General features: G+C 37.2%; 1 protein-coding gene across 1 annotated transcript in view; it reads left to right on the forward strand.

Moving 5' to 3' along the window:
* LOC133214517 (piezo-type mechanosensitive ion channel component 2-like) overlaps positions 1 to 13986 on the forward strand; it is a 234233-nt gene that overhangs the window by 97567 nt on the left and 122680 nt on the right. The window contains exon 4 of the mRNA XM_061357455.1: positions 9869 to 9994. Coding sequence (XP_061213439.1) covers positions 9869 to 9994 — 126 coding nt within the window. The remainder of the gene's footprint in view (positions 1 to 9868; positions 9995 to 13986) is intronic.

A 13986-nucleotide genomic window follows, 5' to 3' on the forward strand; every position in this document is an offset into this window, starting at 1 on the left:
CACCGGCCCTACTGTTGTGCAGGGGATGATTCTGAATCCTTCTACCAGAAAGGCAGATGTATGAGAAATCCCAGCTGAATCACAGTGATGTCTCATATACCACTCCAGAGGCCTCTTGGATCCTGAAACACTGCTTGGACAACAATTGGACTACATGTGTGCAGAGCATAGATGCCAAATTCAGCTTCAGTGTTGTAGCAGTTTTACTACATTTGGCTGCAGGATTCCCATAATTTTTGCTGTACGTGATAGAATGAGACTACTGATCCTTTTATGTCTACCCCAGAGGACAAAATGCCAGATATATTAGATCTAGTTGGACACAAGTATTACTCAGCCAATGCCATGGAGTGAATACTTGGTAATTGGTTATTTTTAATGGTGAAATACAGCAATTTTGAAAAACCCTGGTAAAAATCCCACAGGGCTACTGAGAATAACTTAAGTATTTATCTTTCAAGACTGCACGTTCTTTCCTTCAGGTAGTTTTTGATACGTGGACATTTGGTCTATGACAAACTTGATTTATTGTTAGGCAGTCTTCCTTACTATAGGTTCCAGGCACTAGAATACATAAATTGTGTTTTGAGAGAATTTATTTTTTCAGAAGCAAGCAAATAAAACTTACAGTCTTTGAAAGTGTCTGATGTGACAAGAGGATTTTGAAGGGTATTTCTTGTGGTGGAGATAGGTAAAATTTCCAAATAAATATCATATGTTTAAATGGGCATGCATCTGGTAACCTTTAGACAGTCAGCTGTGTATATGAGGAAAGAAAGATGATCCCTTCAGTCAGTGAATGCACTGGTTTCCTTTTACCCCACTGTGTTCTTGTGGAACAAGTGTATATAAAGTTTAGAAGAAAAATAATCATGCATGAAACAGTGGTCACTGGGTTGACATTGTCCCATAGGAATGCAATCCAGGACTTGTGATACATGCATTCACAGAAGCATTAGTTCAGAGCCTCAGCAGATGTTGAAAAAAAGAAACATGGACATAAGGGAATAAAACAGAGAATGAAACAGAACAACATTGTACTGCTGTCTGCAGACGGACTATGGCTGTATTTTATATGGTGTCCAACCCTAAAGGGGATGTAGTAGAACTGGAAAAGAGTTCAAAGAAGGTTGCTTGGGGTAACAAAAGTACATGCAGCAGTGCCTGAAGAACAGCTAAGTATGCTAGGGATCTAGCTGGGAAAAGATGCAAGTGAAAGGCTGTATGACTGGGAGGTACAGAATCATGAGTGATGGGAAAGGATTAATAGTGACCAGTTGTTCTCTTCTTCTTATAATGTGAGAACTACGAAGAAGCAAAAGGACGTTGTTCATACAGTGAGCAGCTGACCTGTGGCAATTCCTGCTGCAGGATATTGTGTATGCTGAAAATTCATACGGCTGATAGTGAGACTGGAAAAGTCACGGAGGAGAAATTTACCAAGCAGATCTGGTTCAAGTGATCTGTAAAACATTAGCTGCTTGGAGGGAGTATTAATGTTCTTGTGTGCTTCCCTAGACATGCACTTATGGTCTCTATCCATTACTGGTGAGAATGAACTTTTGGTTTGTACCAATGTAGAATCATAGAATAGTTTGAGTTGTAAGGAACCTTCAAAGGTTATCTAGTCCAACCTGAATGAAATAAGCAGGGACATCTTTAACTAAATTAGGTTGCCAAGAACCACATCCAGCCTGGTCTTGATGTTCTTAGCTTCCTTTATATTCATAGTGTCTAATATTTTAACTGTGGAAGGTATGATGATAGAGATTCCAGATTGATAGTCAATTCTGCTATTGTGTTATTCCACCCCCCCGACATCTCACTCTTTTTAGTTTCCTTTTCATGAATTTTTATTTTATCAGAAATTGAACTTCTTCAAGCTGCTTAAAATTTATTCTCTAAATTCAGAGAGAAATTTCCCCCCTTCTAGTCCTGGACTTGTTAAATCCAGATAATTAAAAAATAGTAAATTTCTTCCTCCCAGATTTGTGTACTGCACCACAACTCTTTACCTTTTCTGACCCGTATTCATAGGATCAACCATTGATTTTGTTCACAGAAGCAATTTAAAGTTTCAGAGTGTCGATACCTGATATGGATTCTATCTTTTAGCCTGTGTTTGGACTGCTGCCACCAAATGCCTGCCCATGATTAGTAACCATCCCAGGAAAGAAAGGCATAGCTGTTCATTCACTACTCAACTATACACTTGTCTGAAAGACACCTTGCTGACATGGGCTTGACTTACTATAATGCTGGCTACCTTTTCCCACTATGCAAAACACAGGATGCATGTAATTGGGTGAAGCTATGCCCTTGCTTAGGTTACTTCAGCTCTATGTAGACAGGAGGGCTTAGCACTTAAGACATTTTTGAAATGCAAAGTTGAAGTTGAAACATCAACGAATTTCAGCTCAGGGGCTCTTCAACTGGGTCATGAGCTGCACTATGTTGTGCAAGAGGTAATGAGTGCAAATTCTTCAGAAAGATATTAAACTCTTTGCAAGACTTCTGCCTGAACTGAACCAGCCTATAGAGCTTCTTGGGAAAGTTTGTCCGAGGGTAGAATCTCCCAGCACAGTGCCCACTGTGAGTTCAGCACACACTTATGCACGCCTACTCCCTTGTGAAAACATCATGCTGTAGAGTTTGATTTGCCATAGTTGTATTGCTCTTCTTTAACTAGCCTTCTAACCTTCCATTCTCACTCTGCCTTGCCTCAGATTTGTTTGCTGCTTATCAACATATGTGGGTTGGTATTTAAGGAAGAAATTTATTTACCTCCTAGTAAGTACAGATTTTAAAAAAAATGTGTTTCAGCTCTGTAGCACATGAGCTGCTGTTATCTCCCATTACTTGGGAGTTGTTTGGACTCTCAGTTGTTGAAAGCATGTAGTATTGGGTAGTTACCTGCTTTTTATGACCACAATAGAGGAATGAAGAAAATTGCAAGGAGTTTCTACCAGATAATAATGGCTGAATTAATTTGAATTCAAAATAAGTATTATGATAGTACCAAACACGGAGAGTCTGGTTTCTCAAGGGAAGTAACTTGAACTCTGTATTAAAAGCTCTTGTGAAAGAACAGCTCTGGCTTAAAATTGCTCAGTATTCATATGCACTAGTATCTGAGGTGATCTTTATTTCATGTCTTTAGCTGGGTAAAGTCACCTTAAATTAAGAAGCAGACATCAAGTAGCTGTTCTTTGCTTTGAAAGCTTATGAGTGTCATCTGGAAAAAGAAGTGAGTGGTTAAGTTCTGAGTCTTGTCTGACAAAATATTTTTTTAACAAAATGGGTGAATTACCTGTGTAAACTTGCGAGTCAGAGATTGACTAGCTTGAACGATGGTATTGTCTATTGATGCGGAGGATACAGCTCAGTTCTAGTAGTATTCTGGGCACGAAAACTTCTAGGAAAAACAGGAAATCCTGCAAGAAGCTGGAGTAAGTAGGCATTTATTATCCTATGCAGCACTTTTTGTGTTTTCATTTCTAAATTTTTTTTATTTTTTTTTTTTTATTACACATAACATTTTTGCTGTTTACCCAAGTCTGGTTGGCATTCCTGCAACGTGAGCGTCTATCACTGAACTGACTTTTTTACTTCTTAGAGCTCTATAGTATTTTAAAAAGGGGAGAGAAACAGAAATAGAAATGTAAGTAAATACATAAGTGTGTGAAAGAATATAAAGAAACATGCATTTTGCATTCAGCTACAAAGCCTAGAGCAATGTGTCCTATTTTGCTTTAAAAAGTAAAGTGTTTAGCTAATCACCTATTTTGTGATAAACTGTTATGAATTCCTGTGGTTTTATCACTGAGATGATTACCATAATATAGTTTGAAATGTAAGGGAATACATTATAGTACAAAAAGTTTCTTGAATTAAAAAAATTGTGGCTTTTTTTTGTGAATTAGAATTTTTTTCCAGGGGGCACAATTCTAGATTGCAGATTTGACTACATACAGGGATATTGGGCATGTTCGGAAAAGCATGGACAAAACTGTTGAAAAAGTTGAAAGCTTGCTGGAAATTCTGAATCTGAAATCTTGTGCTTCTCTGCTCTGGATTTCTTTGGGTCTGCTTGAGCACATAGTTTTAAACATAGTTAAAAATAATAGTGTGAAAAATTGGGCTGTGCTTGTGGATACACGGTTTAAGGCTTGGGCAGGGGCAGGTACAGAATAGACCATGGCATAAGTTAGTTGCGCTCTATTTTTGTCTTGCTGCTGGAAATCCAGGGGTGAACCAAGTGGTTTTATATTTTTGCAGTGGTGGTGCCTGCACACTCTTTAATGCTCTAGTAAGCTCAGATCCTCTGGGTAGAAAATGATGTTGAAATACAAGATACCCTTTGGGAAAAAAATTAATGCATTTCCTATTAAGCTAAATATAGATGTCCCAATAGTGATGTGTACTGTGCAGTGGAGGGACGGCAGCACTTTCAAGAAAAGAGGAAGTAATTTTCTTTAATTTGGGTAGAAAATTATAGCACTTTTTAAATCATTAAAATAATTCCTGGCAGCTTCAGGATGGTTTAAGCATTATCTTTTTTGAGTGTACGTAAGAAGTACATGTAAGACTTAGTGAATAGGAGCTGATACTCAATTACTTTCCTTTGTAGATCGATGGCTTGCCATTGCAAAGTATACAGTGTACAAGGCACACCATTATAAAATTTTATTCTTAGTGTGGGCCTTACAAACGATTGCCTTCCTCTGTCCCTTTTTCATAGCTTTGTCTTCTTGCCAGCAGCTTCCCTGATTCACACTATCAATGATGCTGACAGACTCCTATTTGGAGCCATGTGGTGGAAGATTAAACTCTTGGGACCTTGGTTTCAGTTAGGCTCTGAGGTGGATTTCCTGGTGGAAAATCAAGAAGCTAAGTTTTTAAGATAGCTGAAACAAATTCTGTGAGACTGACCCTGTTGGTGCTGCAGAAGTTTGCCTTAACTAGGCCTTGTCCCCAGAGCTCTTTAGTTATATGTTTGTTGCTTACTGATGAAGAGGTTTATTAAAAAATAAATCCTGACTGGCTGTAATAGAGTATCTTTATTAACTGAAGTGTCACTAGTTCAGTAGATAAATGCACATTAATATTTATTACTCACTGTATGCTATCAAAGATTATATGAAAAGTGATTCGTGCTTTGGTATTTAATCTGCTGTGATCTGAATGGAAAGAGTTGTGTAAATAAATTCCCAAGCAAAGCTACTGAAGTAGAATTGGATGTGTTGCAGAAGTTTTGGGTCCAGTGTATGGCTAAAGAGATGTTAGAATTATTGAGATCCCAACTGACAATGGAACAATAAGATTACATTAAAAAAAAAAAAAGATCCTAATAAAGTAATAACAACTCCAAATAAGTCACCCAAACCCTCTAAAATCTACTTTTTAGGTGAAAGTTTGCAGCATATGTATGATCATGATGAAGGAGAATTACACTGTTGTAATAATAAATGGTTTTAAATTAATTTTTATAATGAATTTTTTTCCTCCTCTGTTTTCCTTTTACTGATATCATAATGACATGCAGAATGAATACTGACCCTTTGAATTTATCACCTAAATATAGATGCTTAGTACTACTTCTTGAAAATCAGACTGAATTGTTAGTACTATTATTGACTTTGTTAGAGACTCAACCAATTATTTGTTGTCAGATTATACTGTAAAAGCAAATAGATGTGATTCTTAAAGCAGGTCTTGATGACAACTGGCCATTTGGTTATTGGTTATTTAGCGCACCCTTTTGGAAAAGGCTGTTAGGAAGTTCCAAGTGTACAGAAAAAACCTGAATTCTGTCATACTCTGCTGTTTCAGGGAAAGGAGCAACAGAAAAGACTGCAAGATTGCCTGTCTAAAGATGAATGTACTGTTTGTCTGTGTTGGAAACGGTGTGAACAGCAGGCTCTACCTTGGCATACAATCATGATGTAGGCACTCAAGAGGTGCATGTGTTTGTTGAAGGTAGCAGTCCTACTTGATCACATTCAAATAGTTGTACTGAAGTTACATGCCTGTGGCTGGGGGGGACATGCCATCACTAATCCAGCTCTTGGCTGGATTACCTTTGGAAAATAAGAAATGGATTCCTCTGCCATGTGTGAAAAAGTTTTTGGCCCTCTTGAGTCTGGTTTAGTGTTGCAGCTGGCCTGGAGAGAAAGAGGGTAATGAAGCCATTGTATCTTGACAGGCTTCCTGTAGGTTTGATTGGAGGGAAGAAAGCTCTTTCCCAGGAGCCTTTTGGAGGGACACTGAGGCTGGCGCAACCTCCCTGTGTGTTTCTGAGACACACAGGGGTAAGTTTCTAAAGCCACATGCCATGTTTTGGTTCCACTGAGTGCCATTATGCCACACTGCACCTGAAAGCAAACCCACTTTTCATAGTGTTTCAGGCCAGTTCTGAGGGAAATCTGCTCTTCCCTTTCCATCCACCAGAGTTTTCTGAAGCTTGTGGCACCACAGTTGGTGTGAGTAAAAGCAGAACCCAGCGCTCAGGCTACAGAGACAGTGTTTTGGCAGAAGACCTTTCTTATTTTACTCTTCATGGACATATGTGAGTCTACATCTAAGACAGAAATGAAGGAATCGGTGTTGCAATTTCTGGTGTCAGCTGGGGCGATGTTCTGTCCGTTCAGTTTACTGAATATGCATTTCCTTCCCTCTTGGACAGTCAGTGTCTGTTCATGTCCCCAGGGATTTTCATGTTAGGGTAACTTAACAGTTAAGGTATGTTTTAGGAAAAGGATTGTAGCTGTGACTGCATTAGAGTAAAGAAAAATAAAAGAAGGATGGCAAAAATCTCTTCCTCATTGTAAGCAGCTCTGTTTTATGTGAGGAGCTTTATTTCAGCTGTCTACTCACCATCTTAGTTCTGTAGGCATACAGTTAATGTTTTCTTTGTGCAATTTAGAACTAAGTTTCCAGTAAAAAGAAAAAAATATGAGTAAAAATACAGTCAAATGGGTTTATCCAAACCCCACTATAAATTGAAATTCATCCCTTATCCAAATCTGTCACTTCTTCCTTCGCATAAATTATGTATCCGGTAATTCTCTGATTTTTAGCACTCCCATTTCTCTCAAGTTGTTGATGTCTCTCCAAAACTTTTGAAATTAGGGTCATAGTATTTCTTACTTTTCTCCAAGTACTACTTGTGGCTAGTTTCTGCTGGCGCAGCTGAATGTGGTGCAGGCAAAGGGCTTCTGCTCAGAAGGATCTGATGGTGGTCTTCTCCCACAGATGGCCACAAAGCGAGCAGTTCTTGAGAAATGTTGTAACTAGCTGCCTTCCAAATGCGTATTTCCCCTGCCATATTTACCAGTACACTGAGAAATTGTTTATTATGATGGGTGTTACTAGTCCTTTAAAACTTTCCTAGCAGCACTTCAGCATTTCAAAAAATGTATTTTCAACATTTTCTACAGTGAAAGACAACTGCAAAAGTTAAGGGTTCATAGAAGAAATGTTTTTTTCAATCAGCAATTTAAATACGTTTGTTTTCAAGCTTTAAAAAATTAGGTCTAAAATTGAGATTTACTTTGGAGAGATATGGTATTTGAAATATCAAAAGATGGACCCAAGACTTTTAATGGTTTTATTTCTTTCTGTGGAAATAGTTTGGGAAATGAATGTGTGTTGGCTGATTGTATTGTATTTTTTTCTCCTTTGGAGGCTGACTGAAACAATTTTATCAAAACCTTCAAAATCCACTTCTATATGAAAAATTCCATGCTTGATACTTATTGAACTGTTTACTCCCAAGCACTGAGGAGAGTTTGTGATTCAGAACTTCAGAAATCATCAGACTGTCTTTGGAATCTATGTATTTTAACACAGCTCTTATATCTGTGGAGTTTGTGTTGCCAAGCTGTTGGTCTCCAGCATTGAGACATGTAATTTTTTAGTATATTGTGAACATGCAGCTCTCATAATACCATGAGCAGAGGATCGGGTAATGCAGGAACAAACTAACAAATATTCAAACTTGCCAAAAAATTGTAAAAGCTATCGAAATGCAATCCTTGGATTTCAGTCCTTGGGTTACATTACATATGGCATCACATTTAATACATGATTTGATAACATATAGCTTGTCATGTATTCATTCTTTAATGATTTTGAAAATATTTTGTTATTTATGTTTTGGTAGTGCTTAGAAATTGTTGTCCTAAGCCAGGACATCAGGCCAGCTTCTGTGGAGGAGGAGCAAAAAATGACCATTAATTGAAAGAATTTAAAATCTTGTAGTTGGGGTTTTTTTTGTAATGCTGTGCAGCCCAGAGTGCTGCACACACAGTAGTGAGTGCTCTGGTGTCTTACCAGTAAAGACTACTGAATAGGTCATACAAAACATGTATCTAGGGAATGTACCTTTCTTTTCAGATCGCAGAAATTCATATGTAGGCTCACTTTTTCCATTTTTCATTTTGTTTGAATTCTTTAATCTCTTTATTTAAAAATAAAATAGAGAAGTTTATTACTGGCATTTGGTAATCAAAATTTGCAGTCAAGATAGTGATCATGTAACAGAAATTTGGAGTGTGATGAAGTGAGATAGTCAGACTGTTTCTAGAACTGTTGAATCATGTTTATCTGATTTTTTGCTTTCTGCCATTCAGACCATCAATGGCATGCTTGAACTATAAAGAATATAAAGCAAAAAACTGTTTTACTGGCTAGATACAGGATATAAACAGTCATCTTTCTAGTAGATGCTCATAACAGATACGTGAGAATAAGTATGAACGAAACAGGCTGTGTGTAGAGTGAACATTTCCGAGGTATACTCTTCTAGTTCTGCCCTCCATAGCCATGGCTTTATTTGTAACCTTGAGTAAGAATTCCAGCAGTATTGGTTTTTAATCTGTAAATAAAAAAATAATAATTACCCTCAAATGCATGAAGCATGTGGTGTAAAATCTAGATATAAAATAGTTTGGAAATAGAACTTCTACTGCTGATAGGTCAGGTAGGGTGATCTTTAATGTTGTCTTTTATCACTATTCATTTGTCAGCACAGATTAGTCTTGAAGATGAATATTTTCTGAAATAATAATGGTTTACTTTATTCATACCCTGCAAGTTTGGCTGCCTGTGATTAAACTGAGTGTCTCCTAGAGGATTTATTAGGCATCTTCTAAGTCTTTGTCAAACATTTTCTACTGACTTTTGGATACAGATAGGCAATGAATCATAGAGGAACTATGACCAAGTGGATCTGGCTTCAGTGTGTACAGAAAATTGTTTTCAAAAACTTCTAAAGGAAGAGAAAGAGGGCAGTTTGCACAAAGCAAAGCATTCATTTGAAAGTATATCTGTACTCCTGAGCCAAACTGAGGCTTTTGTGGTGTTATCCCCCCTCCTGTTTAATTTGTTTTGGTAAGAGTAATTTGATTAATAAGTTTTTATTTTCTCAAGGTTCCATATTTTGTCCTCGTACTAGATAATGTTGGTGGTAAGCATAATGATGTTATTGTTGGTGTAAAATGGCTGCCTGAGACTTGAGAATTTTTATTTTATCTTTTTTTTTTTTCTTAATCCAAAAAGTCAAAGTCTAACCTCTTATTCTAGTTAGCGAGTTTATTTCCTGGATTTTGGTGACAAAAGGAAATATCAGTAATAACAATCATTGGGGTTTGCGATTAAAGAGTACTCAAAGACACTATAATTAATGTATGTTTTTTGCTATGATGTTGATCCTTTATGGACAATCATGAGTAATGTGGAACAAGTAATGTGGAACAAACTTGTAGAAATATCTTTGGTCAGGATATTTTTATTGGTTTTATACTGAAAAGCTTTAAGCAATGGTTAGAAATTCACCAACTTTATGTATGTATATTTTGTTTTTTAGGGCATACAGGACGATTATTAAAATCTCTGTGTTTCACCAGTCTATCATTTCTGCTGCTGCACATCATCTTTCAGATTACAATAAACAGTCTTGAAGCTGGAAAAACTATTGAACCTGGTTTTAACTGTGAGTAAAAACTTTTAGTTTTTATTAGCATTTTAAGTGTACAAATGCTTCAGTGTTTTGAAGGGTGAAGCACTGATGAGAAAGCAGTTATCGTTGTGCTCCTGTGCGTTTGCAGTTTGCTTCCGGTTTCCAGCTTGTTGTCTTAAGGATCAAAGTTAGTAGGGCAAGAAGACTAGATGGGTTTAAGAAATAAGAGAAATGTAATAACTATTTTGTTACCAGCAGAAATACATTTTCTTTGGGTTTAGCACTGACTATTGTATGTCTTCTACTTTTAGGCTTTCTCATCATTCCCTGATGTGAAACAGAGGTGGCTACATGTTTATGTTATTAGATCATAATTCAAATGTATTAAGAATAAAATGGGTATAATAATGAAACCCCTTTTACCCATGTATTATACTTCTGCTGATGGAACTGTCTTAACTTGTCCATTTAATTTAACTATGAATCTTGACCTCAAGATTTATGTTTCTAAACACTCTTTGTCTCTTTCTTACTTGTGGTGTATGGGAAGAAAGATTTTCAATTTTTATTTGTATGCAAACACTACTTAAAAATACATTGCATGACATTTTGTGTCTTCCTCTCATAAGAAATGTTCTTCAGTCATTCAGAAGCAAACATTTTTTATTGTGTTTTTTATTTTTATTTAAGTTAATTAAAATACCTATCCAGTGATTTGTATATGTAACTTCCAGGTAGAAGCTATTTGTACTTGTCTTACAGTGCTTACATTCAACATCTAAATCTGTCAACTTACCTTTGATAAATGTCCATTTAATTTATCACAGAGTATGCTGCTGCCACTTAGGTAAACAGTTGTACTACAATTCAACACAAGAAACCCTATGTGAATAGAAGCATTTGAATTAAAGTAACAAAATACTAAGGAAACTTGGAATGAGCATTACTAGACTGCAACTGCTGGCTTTTTCTTCGTGCTGTGGTGGGAACTGGGGTCTACAGTGGGAACTAATTAAAACAATTACTTAATTCTGAAGAGTCCAGGAGAGAATGTACTATTTCTGTCTGTTTATTAACAGTTCCTGAGTGCAACAGCTTCTATTCTGGCTGCCATTAATAATGATTTCTTTACTTGGGGCCTCACAGAGCAATGGGTATGGCTGTAGTAGTGCATTAAATGTGCCTCATACTGCCCTATGATACTGAGACCAGGGGACATGAGATGACCCACATCTTTACCATTAAACTGTCTTTGCCTCCTGGGCTCACAGAGTAGGCTGAAATCACCTGGTGGGAACATTATCTGTCCCACAAGAACTCTCAAACTGTATCTAAGTTGTCTGGGAGAGAAGATGGCCAACCAAAGTTGTTCCAAGATTGTTTAAACTGTTTAGCAATATGAAAAATTCATGTTGGATTTCAGTGCCTGAACATGTTTGCAGAGTAAACTGGGACCTTTTCATTTACTGGTTTGGCTATAGTCAGTCAGCTTCAGGTGAAGCTAATGAAGAGGTGAATGTGATACTGACATTACGGATGCTGAATCCCCAGGGTGCTGGAGGAGAAGTTAAAGGCAGTGCACAGACTGTTGTGAATGAAGGGGACAGAAAAGGCCAAGGCCTTTGCTAGATCAAGCAACAAGATCAATTACTGTCATTAAATGGCACCAGAGCATACATAGTACTGTGTAGGTGAGGAGAAGACAGAATTGCCACTCCAAAAAGTACTTCAGTAGTACTTCTGCTTATAATTATTTGGTGACACAGCCCCACTGTATTTCCTGTTCCCCAGCTACATGAATAATGCTTTGCAAAACTGACTACAGCAATGTGCTAAGCCATAGCTGGAGAAATGATAGCACTATGCCCGTGGTGTCTGCACAGTGTTATGATCTCTGCATTTTAGATTTAGCTGTTAATGTTTATTCAACTCTTTTCACTCAGTAAGAAGTGAAAGAGTGGAGTTTTCTGTTTCCCTATCCAGACCCAGAACAACTATTAATAAAACATTTTTTTACAGCTGTTTGTCTTATTCTCAAGCCCTATGTGCCCCACTGGAAATATTCTACAGTCTCTTCTGATGCTTATCGTTAGGAAGTTTTTCTCTTGTTAGTTAAAATATTCCGTCTTCCTTCTTCAGCCTGATGTGAAAATGGAGAAAACCTTTCCATTAGTCTTTTTGGTTACCTGTTATGTATTTGAAGGCTGTAGTGATGTCTATAATATGTACTCTTTCCTCTCATTCTCTTCTCCCCAAACAACTTCAGTCCCTGCAAACTTTATTCATTCGTCATGTTTTCTAGGAAGGAGATTAGTTCTCATCATTGTTGGTCAACCTGTGTTTTCTCCAAGTATTCCAGATACTTCTTGAAGTGCCCAAAATTAGTATTTCAACTGAGAAGTTACTGTCACATACTGAAGTATAGCAATAACCCAGTTTTCTGCAAATGACATTCCCTTTTTATGTATTACTATATGGTACTTTCAGCAGTGGTAGCATTGTCTCACATTTTATTTGTGATTCTCTATAACCCACAAATCCTTTTCTGCAGAACAGAACATTTTTTCCAATCCCATATTTATGTAGGTGGGTGTTCTTACAGTATAATGGAAATTTGTTTGTCCTTTTCCAAAAATGCTTTTATTTATCAATACTGTTCTGAATGCTACCCTCCAATTTGCTTGTGGCCCCTCTTACATGGGCTGCCTGCACATGCCACCTTTAATGGATTTTGGCTATACTAAAATATTTTATTTTTCCCTTAAATTTAATCTTGGTTTTGATTTTTACTGGAATTGTAATAACTCCCTGAGTTAAAATAAATTAAACTGGAGAGTACAGAAGGGCCTAGTGAATGTTGTGGCAGGACACCTCTTCATCATCTACAAAAAGGTCCTGGGAGTTTGGGGGAGGGTACTGCTGACTGGAAGGTAGCCAGTGTTATTCCAATTTACAAAAAGGGCAGTTGCTGGAAAAGTTACGGAGAAGACTATACTGGGTGCTATTGAAAGGAATTCAAAGAAAACATTAGGCTCAGTCAACATGGGTTCACAAAAGGAAAGTCCTGTTTAACTATTTTGATATTCTATGATACAGTCATCTACCTAACGGTTGAAGGGAGAATGTAGTTTTTCTAGATTTTAGTAAGGCTTTTGAGGCTGTCCCTTACAGCATCCTTCTGGACAAATTGTCCAGCTGTGGGATGAGTGGGTTCACAGTGCACTGAGTGAAGAACAAGCTGAAGAGCAGAGCTCGAAGTGCTGTAGTGAATGTGGCTAGATCTGGGTGGTGACCAAGTCACCAGGAGTGCTCCTCAGGGTTCAGTTTTAAGGCCAGTTGTGTTCAATATGTATACCTTTGTCTTCAAATCCTGTAGGTTAGCTTGCCTCAGTTTGTTCAAATGCCAGCTTCTGAATCAAAAGTTCATTTTCTGGTTTTAGTTTTTCTTTTCACACTGCTATATTAAAGCCTCTGAAAATATTTTCATTTTGGTAATAGAAACACTTGAAAAATGTTTAAATTAGAGGTGTGATACAGACTATCACCTCTTAAACTTTATACAGTTATAGTTTCATTTTGGAAATTAAGAACAACCATCCCTTTATCTTTTACATCCAGAAGTGGTTTAATTGGAGCCATCTGGAAGAGCAAGACAGACCCATAGAATTACAGGCTCATTTTAAGGTACTCTGATCTTATCCTGAACTTATGTTATTCAAAATCAGCTGATAGACAGTGTTAAGGATAAGAAAGTCCTGGAATGTTTAGCTTCTTCAGTTTGTCATTTTTTTCATCCCCTTGCTCTTTTAGAGCTCATATTCCTTCTCTTTCAGAAGGGATACAAAATGCTACAGCATTGGCTAAGTTACATAGGAGAGGTATATAGGTGGGTCAATAGAAGCGTTTAAAAATGTTTAGGCAGTACAGGGTTCTCGTTTCTTCAGAACCTTGTGGGTATTGCCTAGGATTACTAAATTTTTGTTGTTAGAACTCCATACTTAGCTTAATGAAAGGTTTCTGCTTAG

This window comes from Neopsephotus bourkii, unplaced genomic scaffold (assembly GCF_033783945.1).
Source record: "Neopsephotus bourkii isolate Nb327-2 ecotype Australia unplaced genomic scaffold, CSIRO-AGI_Nbou_v1 NB_894, whole genome shotgun sequence".
In the NCBI taxonomy this organism is placed as follows: Eukaryota; Metazoa; Chordata; class Aves; order Psittaciformes; family Psittacidae; genus Neopsephotus; species Neopsephotus bourkii.